This window comes from Dermochelys coriacea, chromosome 23 (genome assembly GCF_009764565.3).
Source record: "Dermochelys coriacea isolate rDerCor1 chromosome 23, rDerCor1.pri.v4, whole genome shotgun sequence".
Classification (NCBI taxonomy): domain Eukaryota; kingdom Metazoa; phylum Chordata; order Testudines; family Dermochelyidae; genus Dermochelys; species Dermochelys coriacea.
In genome coordinates, this window is record NC_050090.1 from 7,727,958 (window position 1) to 7,742,233 (window position 14,276).

General features: G+C 53.3%; 1 protein-coding gene across 4 annotated transcripts in view; it reads right to left on the reverse strand.

Moving 5' to 3' along the window:
• Nucleotides 1-9,049: 9,049 nt before the first annotated feature.
• LOC119847424 (deleted in malignant brain tumors 1 protein-like) overlaps nt 9,050-14,276 on the reverse strand; it is a 60,203-nt gene continuing 54,976 nt past the window's right edge. For all 4 annotated transcript variants that reach the window (XM_043501279.1, XM_043501278.1, XM_043501277.1 and 1 more), the window contains 4 exons: nt 13,690-14,019; nt 12,229-12,558; nt 11,058-11,171; nt 9,050-10,066 (listed from right to left, as the gene is read on the reverse strand). In XM_043501279.1, the coding sequence (XP_043357214.1) occupies nt 9,936-10,066; nt 11,058-11,171; nt 12,229-12,558; nt 13,690-14,019 (905 nt within the window). In that variant the 3' untranslated portion in view covers nt 9,050-9,935. The remainder of the gene's footprint in view (nt 10,067-11,057; nt 11,172-12,228; nt 12,559-13,689; nt 14,020-14,276) is intronic.

A 14,276-nucleotide genomic window follows, 5' to 3' on the forward strand; every position in this document is an offset into this window, starting at 1 on the left:
TTTGCCTGCTGGTTAACCAGTAAAGCATGGTGGAGGCTGTTTTTATTGCTGGCAATAACCATCAGTTTTGGGGATTCTCTGCCCCATTCTTTGCAATTTGCAATTAAGCAATCTCAGTGTGACTCCCCTGGGACCCCAGTCACACCCCCTTTATACTTCTTCAGCTTGCTGGAAAGATCTTTGCTGTGAAGTGGGGATCAGGCGGTCCCCATTGGTCAAGCAGTCTCCATTGCATATATGCCTTCTCTAAGGGGTCTCTGGGATAGTGGATTCTTTTGCTGACGAGCCATTAATGCTGTCTGGCTATTGATGACTACTCCTTTGTTGTAACTGAAAGGCTGGTTTTGGGTGTTCCCAACTTCATAACCTATTTCAGTAACATATAGAAATACTTCATAACTTCACAAACCATGCTAGTTCATACAATCCAACAGGATATTAATGTTCAACCGATCAAGACTTTTAAAATGATACCTCACAAGGTTTACTTTGTAGAAAACATATCGTAATCATATCACCATGGTGAATATGGAGGTTCAAAGCTGCTACTTTGAGGTACAGACTGTCACACAAGTCCAATTATCATTCATACTAAGATAAACACTTATTTTCTGCTGATCAATTATATTTGGGGATAGATTCACAAAGGAATTTCGGTGTGGCATTGCTCAGGAAGGGGATTCCTTCACTCTCTCATATTGAAGCTGTTCCAGTGTGGATAAACAATGGAAAACTCATGGGGCTAGAGGGAAAACAAGCATAAGAATGACTGTGTAGTCATAGAATCATAGAATCATAGAATATCAGGGTTGGAAGGGACCCCAGAAGGTCATCTAGTCCAACCCCCTGCTCAAAGCAGGACCAAGTCCCAGTTAAATCATCCCAGCCAGGGCTTTGTCAAGCCTGACCTTAAAAACCTCTAAGGAAGGAGATTCTACCACCTCCCTAGGTAACGCATTCCAGTGTTTCACCACCCTCTTAGTGAAAAAGTTTTTCCTAATATCCAATCTAAACCTCCCCCATTGCAACTTGAGACCATTACTCCTCGTTCTGTCATCTGCTACCATTGAGAACAGTCTAGAGCCATCCTCTTTGAAACCCCCTTTCAGGTAGTTGAAAGCAGCTATCAAATCCCCCCTCATTCTTCTCTTCTGCAGACTAAACAATCCCAGCTCCCTCAGCCTCTCCTCATAAGTCATGTGCTCTAGACCCCTAATCATTTTTGTTGCCCTTCGTTGTACTCTTTCCAATTTATCCACATCCTTCCTGTAGTGTGGGGCCCAAAACTGGACACAGTACTCCAGATGAGGCCTCACCAGTGTCGAATAGAGGGGAACGATCACGTCCCTCGATCTGCTCGCTATGCCCCTACTTATACATCCCAAAATGCCATTGGCCTTCTTGGCAACAAGGGCACACTGCTGACTCATATCCAGCTTCTCGTCCACTGTCACCCCTAGGTCCTTTTCCGCAGAACTGCTGCCGAGCCATTCGGTCCCTAGTCTGTAGCGGTGCATTGGATTCTTCCATCCTAAGTGCAGGACCCTGCACTTATCCTTATTGAACCTCATTAGATTTCTTTTGGCCCAATCCTCCAATTTGTCTAGGTCCTTCTGTATCCTATCCCTCCCCTCCAGCGTATCTACCACTCCTCCCAGTTTAGTATCATCCGCAAATTTGCTGAGAGTGCAATCCACACCATCCTCCAGATCATTTATGAAGATATTGAACAAAACGGTGGTTGGTACACTCATTGGAGAGGTGGGAGACCTGGGGTCCAGACAGTCTGCTCTGATGACTTTTTAAATGATTTCTTCACAGTGGCACATCTTCAATAGGAGCGACTGGGGGCTTTTCCCCAGATAAGGCTATTCTCAAGCCCAGTGGTTACAATACCCATGTGGAGGGTGGCAGATCCTAATTCTCCTCCCCTCTCTCAGATGGAAAGGGGAGTTGAACTGGGGATCTCCCATGCCTTAGGTGTGTACCCTAGCCACTGGGCTAAAAGTCATGAGCAAGGGCCTCTGACCCCTTCCCTGTAGTTGTTTTGTGTTAGCTCGGCTATAGGGGCCTGATCCAGTAGGCGAGCTCCGAGTATTCTGACCAGATCAAGCCCCAGGCTAGTTAAGTGGAGGAACTCCTATTTTCCTGGTTCATGCATCGCTCTGGGACTTAGGCAGAAGGGGATTTGTTGGTGTCTTCCTGTGTATAGTTCATGAGAGGCTGTGAGAGCCTGCATCTAACTTTGGGTGTGCCTTCACAAGCTAATGGTTGTGTGAGAATGAAACCTGAAGGGGTTGCTTGTCACTAGCAGAGCAGTATGAGAGGAACCCTGATCCAGAAAGTAAAAGGGGACACTGTGGTCCCACAGTCCTGTGGGTGACACAATAGCCCATGCAGGAAACTAGGCTATGGACCTGAAAGAATTGATTGCAGATGTCACATGCCCTTTCATTATGTGCACTGATCTGAGTAGTCACAGCAGATTGTGGGGAAGTAAGGAAAATGATAACAGTGGAAAATATTTACAGAAATTACTTGAAGAGGATAACTTAGTGACATTAAATGATGGAGTACCTACCAGGTTCAATACGGCAGACAGAAGTTTCTCATGTCTGGAACTGGGAAGAACTTCTAGCATCATAGCAAGTGAATGCAGCAGGGAAATGTACAGAGAGGAAGGACTGGGTAGTGACCACTTCCTGACATTAATTATAGATCAAGGAAATATTGAAGGCAAGGATAATATCCCCACTAAATGGGCAATTTGGAAATTCTTTAGAAGCAAATGTGAGGAATATGTGAATGAGCAATGCATTAGTGAAGATATTGAGGAATTCTGTAGTAATGTTACTAAGGGAATCAGAAAGACAGCCAGCCATGGGTGATGGGTATAATAGGCCAGGGCAGGCTCAGCCTTCCCTGGTGCTGCCGCGGCCGCCAAACCCTCAGTTGCCGGATTTTGGGGGGAAGTTTTTGATTTATTATGCCCTGTGCAGATTCCAGGGTGGCTGAGGAGACGGTATGTGCTATTCGCCTCCTCAGCCACGCCAGAACCTGCATGAGACTCATCAAAAGCTTCTTCTGGAGGAAAGTCTGAGAGATGCTTTTCTTCGGGTGGCTTGGGGTCTGGGGAGGGAAGGCACAGCACGATGTGGCTGCAGCTGGCCCTGGACTCCTCTGAGCCGTGGTGGTGGTGGTGGTGGGGGGGGGTGATGGGATCCCCTCCTGAGGTGCAGCCTGGGCCTGTGGGACTGCTGTGCCCCCTTAACTCTCTCCAGCCGGGGTTGTCTCACACAATGTCTTGCTAGTGACCAGCAGCAAACCCCTCCAGGCACTGTGATCACTCAGCACAATCGCATGCGGAACCCCACACCCAGCTCGATTGCATGAATGCTCCCAGAGCCACTCATGAATCACACAGAGAAAGGCACCAGCAAAATCCCCCCAGCTCCTGGCACTGTACTTCAAAGATAGGCAGTGCAAATCTATTAATTGGTTCACCACTTCAGTAATGGAAAGTGGACATACACTAGCCTTTGTCAAACCTGAGCAGATTTATCCCACACTTCATACAAATTCACTGGTAAAGATAAACAATTAAACAAATTTATTGACTATAAATGATGGATTTTAAGTGATATTAAGTGGTAGGCAAAAAGTCAGAGTTAGTTACCAAAGGAAATAAAATATAAGTACACAGTCTAAACTCTCAACCCTATTAGACTGGGCAACATCTAGATTAAGCAGTTTTTCTCACCCCACTGGATATTGCAGTCCTTAATATACAGGTTTGTTCCTTAAATCTAGGCCAATCTCCTCTGTTGGAATCTTGTTTTCTTCTCAGTGTCGTAGGTGCTTGCAGCGTAGGTGGGGGAAGGAGAAGGGCCCAGAACATGGCTTCTGTGTCTGTTTTATGTCCTCAGTCCATGTGCTTGGAAAACACAAGTCCAGGAATGTCTGGGGCATTGCTGAGTCCCCAGGCAAAGTTGAGCAATTCCCCTGGTGTGGCCTTATGCAGGTGAGTCATTGAATTGCAGCTCCCTTGCTGGACAATGGCTGTTGATGGTTGTTTGACACCTGCCCAGGCGTTGGTTACTTTCCTTGTTGCTTCTGGGGAGCTAATATCTGGCGGATTCCTGAATTTACAGCATGTTTTAGTGACAATCATACAACACAATTCTCATAACTTCATATGTATTAATGATATACATATATGGATAAAGAAATGGCTTTCAGCAGGTCAAAACCTTTCCCCTGATACCTTACAAGACATGCTTTATATGTAAGATCGCGATTATATGAATATGGGGAATATGGGTGTTCCAGGATGCTCCCCAAGGTATAGAATGTCACAGAGGGGCTGGCCCCAGGCTCCTCCAGGTGGGGGCCAGCTCCTCCGGGCATGTGGGGACTCCTCCGGCTGAGAGGGGTGTCTCAGGGCTCCTCCGGGGGAGGAGTCTGGGGATCCTGGGGTAGTGCAAGAAACTGCTAGCTGTAGAAATTTGCTACCTGTAGCAATTACTCATATGTAAGGGATTGTAAAAAAATGCTATGAGATGTAGCAAATTCCTACTGGTAGCAGTTTCTCGCACTACACCTGCAGCGGGGTGGGGAGGAGGTCTTGGGGCTCGAGCCGTGGGAGGGGGGTGGAAGGGGCGGAGCCGGGGCTAGCCTCCCCAAAGGGGGGCTCCACCCATCGCCCATGCAGCCAGATGGCTCCAGCCTCCTTCTGAAAACCTCCAGTTTAGGAGCTTCCACAACCTTCCTAGGCATCTGTTCCATTGTCCTACTGCTCTTACATTTATTTTGTGTGGTGAGCACTTTGAAGATGGTTTCTATGAATCCCGATATTCCTTCAGTAAGAGTGCCATAGCCAGCTATGATGGGTCTGCCTCGGTTCCCGTTTGTGTACCTTTTGAAGCATGTAGAACAGGAGTGGGCAAGAGTAACAAAGGAACACTTGTCCAACTCAAGCTGCACGTTTTCAATGGATAAAGGGGCTACGATGTTGCAAACGATTGCCTCAGATTTTTTGCGAGCAGATGAAAACTTAGGGCTTGGCTACACTTGCAAGTTAGAGTACATTAAAGCAGTCCCAGGTGCCCTAACTCCCAACCCGTCCACACTGGCAAGGCACTTAGAGCGCCTGGACTCTGCAGCTGGGGCGCTCCTGGTACTCCACCTCCACGAGAAGCATAACGCTTGTTGTGCCTTGGCTGAAATGCCCTGGCGTCAGTGTGAACGAGGTGTTGCATTACTGCGCTGCGATCAGCCTCCCGAAACATCCCATAATCCCCTTAAGTCAAGTGACTATTTTAGTCAGCGTTTTGGAGTCGGCTGTAGGAATGCCGCTATCCCCTTTCAAAGCTCCGTTTCTGACAGCCGGCTGCTTATCTGCCCCGGGACAAAGCAAGCATTAGTGCGGAATGTTGCTTGCTGTGAGTGTGTGAGAGAGAGGCGGGGAGAAGGGGTCTGAACTTACAAGACAGCATGCTGACACACTCTCAGCACCCCAAAACCCACTCTCTCTCCCTCCACATACACACCCCACCCCCAATTTGAAAAGCATGTTGCAGCCACTTGAACGCTGGGATAGCTACCACAATGCACTGCTCTTTGTGGCGTTGCAAGAGCTGCTAATGTGGCCACGCCAGTGCGCTTCCAGCTGAGAGTGTAAACAGTCAGCAGCGTTTTCCTTGCTGTGGTCTCGGAAGGCTGGTTTAACTCCCAGCCCTCTACATCTGCAAGTGTCCTCATGCCCTTAGATTAGCATAGTTTCCTAATTAAACTGTGATGTACAGTCACTAGAAAAAAGAAAAGGAGTACTTGTGACACCTTAGAGACTGACAAATTTATTTGAGAATAAGCTTGAATGATGAAGCATCCAATGAAGTGAGCTGTAGCTCATGAAAGCTTATGCTCAAATAAATTTGTTAGTCTCTAAGGTGTCACAAGTACTCCTTTTCTTTTTGCGGATACAGACTAACACGGCTGCTACTCTGAAACCAGTCACTAGAAAGGAAACTGTCCGTGCCGCACTGAGTGGTAAGCAAACACGCCCTCACTGGCAAAAACTTTTTTAGTTTCTGTGTCTTGCCTCAGAAAAAATCCTGAAACACTTGGTGTTAAACACTTTTACCAGCATAAGTGTGTTTCTTGCTTTGAAGGTGCTGGGTAATGTCATTTTGACTGCCGTTAGCAATGGAGAAATGTGCTCTTCATGTTTCACATACAACTTTGCTATTGTCTAATGTTGAAGTGTCTTTTTTCAAAAACTTGAACCGTTTTTGGAGGTCTTCATTACAATTGCATAGATGTTTCCTAGACATTTTTATAGCAAAAAATGACCACACACAAACTATTGATTCTTTTAAGGACACAGGTATGCACAAGTCCTTCTCCCCCTGCCACCTCCCCCCCCCCCAAAAGCATCACCTGGCAACATCATGTGACTGGTGGCAGCATTGCCTTCACAGCTGGGCAATGGAGAGCATCAGCTGCTTGCTGGCGTGCCTGGCTCTGAAGACAGTGCCCCCGCCGGCAGCAGCACAGAAGTAAGAGTAGCATGGTCGTATTGCCACCCTTACTTGTAACGCAACCAGCCCTTGACAAAGGAGATCATACGTGTGAATGAACTGTGTGTGCTCCTTCCTTGTAGGGATGTTTTGGATACATGATGTCAGTTGGGTGGCAGGTTTGTAGAAATTTTGGTGGTGCCCAGAACCTGCCTCCCTCCCCACTCCACCCCCCACCTGCCTAAGGCTCTGGGAGGGAGTTTGGGGTGGGGGGAGGAGGTCTGGGGTGCAGGCCCTGGGCTGGGGATTAGGGTGCAGGAGGGGTGAGGCTCTGGGATGGAGTTTGGGTGCTGGGTGTAGGCTCCGGGCTGGGGCAGGGGGTGGGGGTGCAGGAGGGGATGAGGGGTGCAGGGTCTGGGATGGCATTTGGGGGTGGAGGGGGTGCAGGTTCTGGGACAGCGTTTGGGGGATGGAGGGGGTGTGTGGGAAGGGGGAGGGGTACAGGCTCTGGGAGTTTGGGGATAGGAAGGGGTTCAGGGGTGAGGGCTGTGGGGCTGAGGATGAGAGGTTTGGTGTGTGGGAGGGGTTCAGGGCTGGGGCAGAGGATTAGGGTGCAGGTGGATGAGGGCTCTGGCTGGGGATGAGGGGTTTGGGGTGTGGGAGGGGCTCAGGGCTGGGACGGAGGATTAGGGTGCGGGGGGGTGAGGGCATTGTCTGGGGCTGGCGTTGAGGGGTTTGGGGTGTTGGAGAGGCTCAGGGCTAGAGCAGAAGGGCAGGGTAAGGGCAGCCTGCCCTGCCATTAGTGACTGGAGGGAGCACTAGGACCCTGTGGCAGCAGTTGATGCAGGGAGCCAGCAGAGCAAAGTCAGGGTGAGCTGCGGGCTCTGGGGGGCCGGGGGAGGTCTGGGGGGGGCGGTAGGCGGGGCCGGGGGAGAGACCTGGCCCCATACATTGGTGGAGTCGGGCCCTGTATATTCCTGGAGCCCGGGCACCACGAGTGTATATAACTCGCCGCCCCTGATGTCAGTCTGCCTCTGGCTGGGATCCTGCTCCTGGCAGCCCATTTTGCTGAACTAATTTCTTGCTATGGGCCAAGTTAATCTCCAAGTCGAAGGGTTTACCCCAGAGATCTCCATGGCCTGGTAAATCCGCTACTGAAACACTAGGGTAGAACTGATTTGCAAGTGTTCCTTCACAAGGCTCTCTCAGAACACTGGCCCAGCCCAGCATCTGAACACAGCACTCTGCCTCTACGGCAGGCAGCCTGTTTGGCTCAGGGGGACTCTTAGCTACCACAAAATGTGCAATTAAAAACCCTTCCTATTTCACACTGTCTCAACACTCAGGCTCCCAAGCGAGGCAAACACTGGAGTTGGGAAGAGACCATCACACTGCTTTCAGCCTGCAGCTGCAACTCAGCTAACCAGAAAAAAAAAATCAGCGTTTACAAATTAGAGCACTGCCACTAACCCCCATCGGATTACCTGCGTGCGGCACCCTTCAACCCTGCGGATGCTGACAATCCATTTAGCCATGATCTGTGCCCATCAGTTCCTACTTTCTTGATGCTGACCTTGCACTGAGCTGATAGAAGAATTAATTTAGTGCTTCTATACAGCCTCCGGTTAAGTTGCTCAAAGCATGCTGTAGTGAGCCTCACAGTAAGGAAGGCTCAGACTCTGAGGCTATGCAGAAGTAAGGGTGGCAATACCATGTCACCCTTACTTCTCTGCTCTGCCCTGCAGCCAGCAAGTGGGGCTGCTTCCCTGGGGGCCAGTTCTGAAATTAGCACCGCCTGACAGCAGCAAATTTCTCTGCTGCTGCTGGCAGGCGTCGCTGCCTTCAGAGCTGATCCCCCTGGCAGCAGCCACAGCTCTCTGCTCTCCACCCTGTCACCCTACTCTTCATGCATCCTACTCAAAGACCAGTCATGACTGTAGTCACTGAGCTCAGGGAGGAGTGCACCATTTTAATGTGTGCAGCACATTCATTTTACCAGAACCCCAGGCTCCTTGGGAAGGGATTATACATCTCTGAGGTACAATCCTTTTAAGTAAACTCTTCACTATCCTGTAATGCAAGCAGTGAAGAGCTGTCCTAGATTGACCTAGCCATAAGAACTGCCTGTAGTGTCCAGCGGAAAGCGGGGACTGCTGCTCGGGGGGACAGCTCTGAAGGCAGCGCTGCCTTCACAAATCATGGCAAATGTCCAGTTTTAGTGAAAAAGTAGGGACGGCCAGAACAGATCTGAAAAAGGGCACTGTCCCTGCCAAAACAGGACATATGGTCATCCTACTACAGAGCGGGTGAGAGTGGGGAATTTTGAGGAGTGGGGAGCCATTGACACCTTGTGGAAGCTTTTGGGAATTACAAGAAATCAGAAGTCAGAGTAGCAGCCGTGTTAGTCTGTATTCGCAAAAAGAAAAGGAGTACTTGTGGCACCTTAGAGACTAACACATTTAAATAAATTTAATAAATTTGTTAGTCTCTAAGGTGCCACAAGTACTCCTTTTCTTTTTAAGAAATCAGAAAGGTTTCAGCTGTCAGTATGCTACTAAACACAAAGAGAAGGGGGAATAATGTGGTTGTTCCCAAACATCATCCCCTGTGAAATGTGCAGTGGGGCTCGTGTCTGGATACAACTGCCGTCTCTATGTCTAGCTGTGTAATATTACCGCAGGGTCTTTATACAGCACAAGGAGGGGACGGGGAAGAACTGAGGGCCAGGACAGAGCGGGGAGTGAATTTGGGAAGGTTAGAGGGAAGCTCTCTGTATCTGTAACCCAACCCATTCCTTTCCATTAAGCAAGGCACCATCATGCAGCTGCACTCAGTTCTGCACCTTATCTACACACTAGAAACTGTAATGATCATTTACTGGGGGCCCGGGCTGGCTGCTGCACGGACAGACAGGGCCTGGTGCCCCGAGCTCAGGAGGCATTGGGTACAGACAGACAAGAACACCAGGCTTTACCAGAGTCTGGCACATCGGGCACAGGCAGACACCCATAGTCAGTCTCTCCCCATAGCTCATTTAAATGTTGGGATGGTCATTGCGTGGGGAAGGAACCGGCTGTCCTGTGCACCTGACAATGGTTCTCCATGGCGCACCACATGCTGTCTGCATGACTGGGCACAGGCTGCTCAGGGATGGGCATGGGAGCTGCTGGGAGCTACACCAGGGAAAGCTGAAGGTGGGGTGGAGCAGGGGTTGGAGCTAACTTCCAAGTTAGCTGTGGGGGACAATGGTGCCAGGGACTCCACAGGGGGAGTGGAGACTCCCAGCCCCCAGAGGAGCCCCATCGGTGTCCCCACAGCCCAGGCAGCTGGCAGCCCTGGGGCTGCTCTGTGCAGGATCCCACTGGCTCGTCTCTCACTGCAGGCTGAGCCCAGCCCAGCCTGGCTGGCATGTGGCTCTCACAGCACCACATCTTCCCTCACCAGCCAGGTCATCTCGTTGTCCGGCTCCTCAGGGGCTTCTGGATTTGCCGTTTCCTGGGGCTGGGGTGGGGTACCTGGAGCCCCCAGCTCCTCCAGATGCACATGGCCTGCAAGCAAGAGGACAGGGTAAAGCACCTGGGCCAATGACCTATGCCCCTGGCCCCATCTCACCCATGTGCCAGGGCGCCTTGTAAATAGGACCTCACCGCAGGGTTGCCAACTTTCGAATCGCACAAAGCCGAACACCCCTGCCCCCCACTTCTCCAAGGCCCTGCCCCCACTCGCTCCATGCCCCCTCCCTCCATCGCTCACTCTCCCCCACCCTCACGCACTTTCACCTGGCTGGAGCAGGGGATTGGGGTGCAGAAGTGGGTGCGGGCTCCAGCTGGGACTGTGGGCTCTGGGGCAGGGATGGGTATGAGGGATTTGGAGTGCAAGAGGGGGCTGGGGCAGGAGGTTGGGATGTATGGGGGGGTACGGGCTCCAGGAGGGAGTTTGAGTGAGGGGACTCCAGGTTGGAGCAGGGGGTGGGGGTCCAGGAGGGGGTTAGAGGTGCAAAGTCCTGGCGCCGCTTACCGCGGCTCCCAGGAAGCAGCCACCAGGTCCTTGTGGCCCCTAGGTGCATGCGTGACCAGGGAGGCTCTACGCGCTGTCTTCATGTCTGCAGGCTCTGCCCCCACAGCTCCCATTGGTTGCAGTTCCGGCCAATGGGAGCTGTGGAGCAAGCACTCAGGGCGGAGGCAGTGCGCGGAGCCTGCCATAGCCCCAGGCCCCAGCTGAGCCACTGACCGGAGCCGCCATGGTCATTTTTCAGATGGGCGTTCTGGTCGAAAACTGGATGCCTGGCAACCCAACCCCACTGCCAGGGCAGGGCTGTAGGGACGGGGCATCTGCAGGCCGGGACTGTGGGCCTGGGCGTGGCAGTCAGAGCAGGGTCCCCAGTAGCTGTGAGAGCAGCAGGTCCCCGTGCAGGGAGGCAGCACAGGGCATGGACAGGGCACTGGGTTCCAGCTGGCGCTGTACTCCTGGGTTAGGATGGCAACCCTCATCCCAGCCCCGCTTCCTTGCCGCGCTGTGCTCGGGGTCCAGGTCTCTTACCCAGGGGGTTCCTAGCAGCTCTGTCCTGACGCATCCTCCAGCAGAGCAGGGCCCCGCAGATCAGCACAGCGACAGCAACTAGGCTGAGGAGCACGGACCAGAGCAGCCCAGAGCCTGGGGAGAGAGCCAGGCAGTGAACTGTGCCTCCCCCCACGGACCTGTCACAATCATGGGGATGACCCCCGCCTCTGCCCCACAGCCCCTGAGACTGACTCTCTCCCCTCCCACAGCCCCCTGCCAAGGCTGACTCCATCCCCTCGGCTATAACTCCCCCCACGGTCTGACTCTGTCCCTACCCCACAGCCCCCCTCCCCCCACGGCTCACTCCCTCCCCAGCCCCACAGTCCCTATGTAGCTGATTCTGTTCTGCCCTCCACAGTCCCCATCCTGAGGCCACCTCCCTGCCCCACCCCACAGCCTGACCTGGGATTGAGTTTCTTGCCCTCACAACCTTGGCTGCCAACCCCACCCCCTCTGCCACAGGCCCTGAGGAGGAGGGCGAAGTGTGGGGCAGTGCAGGGCCCTGCATGGGGGATGGCTAAGGGGTTGCCAACTGTCAATCACACAAACCCAAACACCCTTGCCCCGCCCCCTGCCCCTTCCCCAAGGCCACACCCCTTCTCACTCCATTCCCCCCCTCCCTCCGTTGCTCGCTCTCCCCACCCTCACTCACTTTCACTAGGCTGAGGCAGGGGGTTGGGTGCGGGAGGGGGTATGGGCTCTGGGAGGGAGTTTGGGTGCAGGAGGGGGCTCAGGGCTGGGCTGTCCCCAGGGACCATTCCCAGTCCAAGGAGTCCAGGGGAGGGGGATGTGTTAGAGAGAGGGTCGGGGGCACTAGCTTCCAGAGGCCTTTCCCCAGCTGCTTTCACAGGCCCTGCCCCCCAGACTCCTCCCCAGGCCCCACAGGCTCTCTGCCCCCCCAGATCTGTGCTCTGGGTTTGCCTGCAGGGGTTGCAGCCTCCAGCACCGGGGCCAGGGCTGGCAGGAGAAGGAGCCCCATGGCAGAGGAGGCTGCTCAGAGACCCAGGAGTGGTGCCCCAGGCTGAGCAGGAGCCCTGGCACTGCCCCCCTGGAGACCGGCCACCCCCTGGCATGGCCAGGATGTCACTCCCGCCCACCCCATGTCTGCAGAACATGGGCATGGCTACGGCGCACAGCACTGATCACTCACCGGCCTGCCCAGCACACACCACGCTGGCCTCGGAGCCACGGCCACACAGTCCGGGACCCAGCCGGCTCAGCTGGCACTCAGTGATGAGAGACTCCTGGCCCAAGCAGCTCACGCCCTCCAGCCAGATGTCGCTGGCCCCGTGACCGAACTGAGCAACGCCCGGGGCTGACAGTGCCGTGCCGCAGCCCAGCTGCTTGCACACAACCCCCGCCTCCGGCAGGCCCCAGCCGGCATCACACACGGCACCCCAGGTGTTGTTAATCAGCACCTCCACTCGCCCGGAGCAGGAGCTTGGGCCACTTGTCAGCCGCAGCCTCAGCTGGCCCTGATCTGAAACACAAAGCACAGGGCACGAGAGGCTGTTCCCTGCCGCCACGCGCCCGGATACCCAGCACCGCACGCGGATGGGGTGTGCGTGTCTGCACAGAGCAGAGAGGAATATTTCTATTTCATCCGACCTGCGTACATGTATGCGGGCACTCACTCACACCCCCCCCCCATACATATGCTGCTACACAAGCAGACACACAGAATCCCATGCACAACTGCTATATGGCCCTGTGCACCCATACACACATTGCCACAAACACACATACATACTGCACCCCCATACACATGCTGCTACACAAGCAGACACATACACGGAGTCCCATACGCAAGTCCCATACATCCTTATGCACACACACACATTGCCTCAAATACACACACTGTCACATGCACACATACTGCCATTAGGGTTGCCAACTGTCTAATCGCACAAACCCAAACACTCTTGCCCCGCCCCCTGCCCTGCCCCCCTCTCCAAGGCTCTGCTCCCACTCACTCCATCCTCCCTCCCTCTGTTGCTTGCTCTCCCCCACCCACTTTCATTCGGTTGGGGCAGGCGGTTGGGGTGCAGGGTGCAGGCTTCAGGAGGGAGTTTCAGTGCGGGAGAGGGCTGGGGCAGGCCATTGGAGTGCAGGAGGGGGATGGGAGCTGCGGCCAATGGGAGCTGCGGAGTCAGCACTCAGGACCAGGCAGCGCAAAGAGACCGCCTGGCTGCCCCTGCGCCTAGGAGTCAGAGGGACGTGGTACTTGCTTCCGGGAGCCATGCAGAGCCAGGGCAGGTAGGGAGCCTGCCTTAGCCCTGCTGTGCCGCTGGACTTTTAGCTCCTAAAATCTCCCAGATTGGTTTCAGTAGCTTCTGAGAGATCAAGGCCAATTCCAGGAGACTTCCGGGCAGTCTGGGAGGGTTGGCAACCCTAACTGCCACACATGTATGCAAATATTCAGACTGTCCTGTGCACACCCCTTCACACACATACACAGATGCTGCCACAAACGGGTACAGAGACAATCACAACAAACCCCAAAATGCACACGTACACCACCACACCTAGGCTGACTCTCAGGGGTTAGCACCCTCTGCAGAGCCCCCACCCCACTTCCAGCAGCACAGACTCCTACCACCCTGGGGGTTACCTGAGCACACAACACCGGCATCTTCTCCGGGGTTACAGCCATGCTCTCCCCAAGGCTTAGCCCTGCATTCAGAGAGGGCAGCTTCTGCCCCTGTGCAATGAACCTCATCCAGCCACACATGGTCAGATCCTTGTCCAAAGTGAGCCCCATGTGGCGCTGATAATGCTGTCCCACAGCCCAGCTGCCTGCACACGACTTCAGCCTCGGACAAGCCCCAGGTGTCATCACACACAGTTCCCCACTTCTGGTTATGAAGCACCTCGACTCTCCCAGCGCAGCGACTCGAGCCGTTCACCAATCGGAGTGGAGCCACTTCTGAAATGCCTGAGCCTGCAAACACCCAAGGGAATAAAGACTTAGGGAGGTTCCTGTGAATCTGATCTGTAGTGACACAGGGAATGTAGTGCCTTGAGACACAGGACTGGCTGGAGAGGCAGACTCTGGAAATTGAGAGCAAGGAAAATGCCGGCTCCTTTTTGTTTTTTTTTTTTTACTGTGTTCAGGGAAACAGGACTTTGTAAATAAACCAGATTGCACCAAAGAAACACTTGACTTGTGTAATCAATTTCTCCTCTTTCCAGAAACAC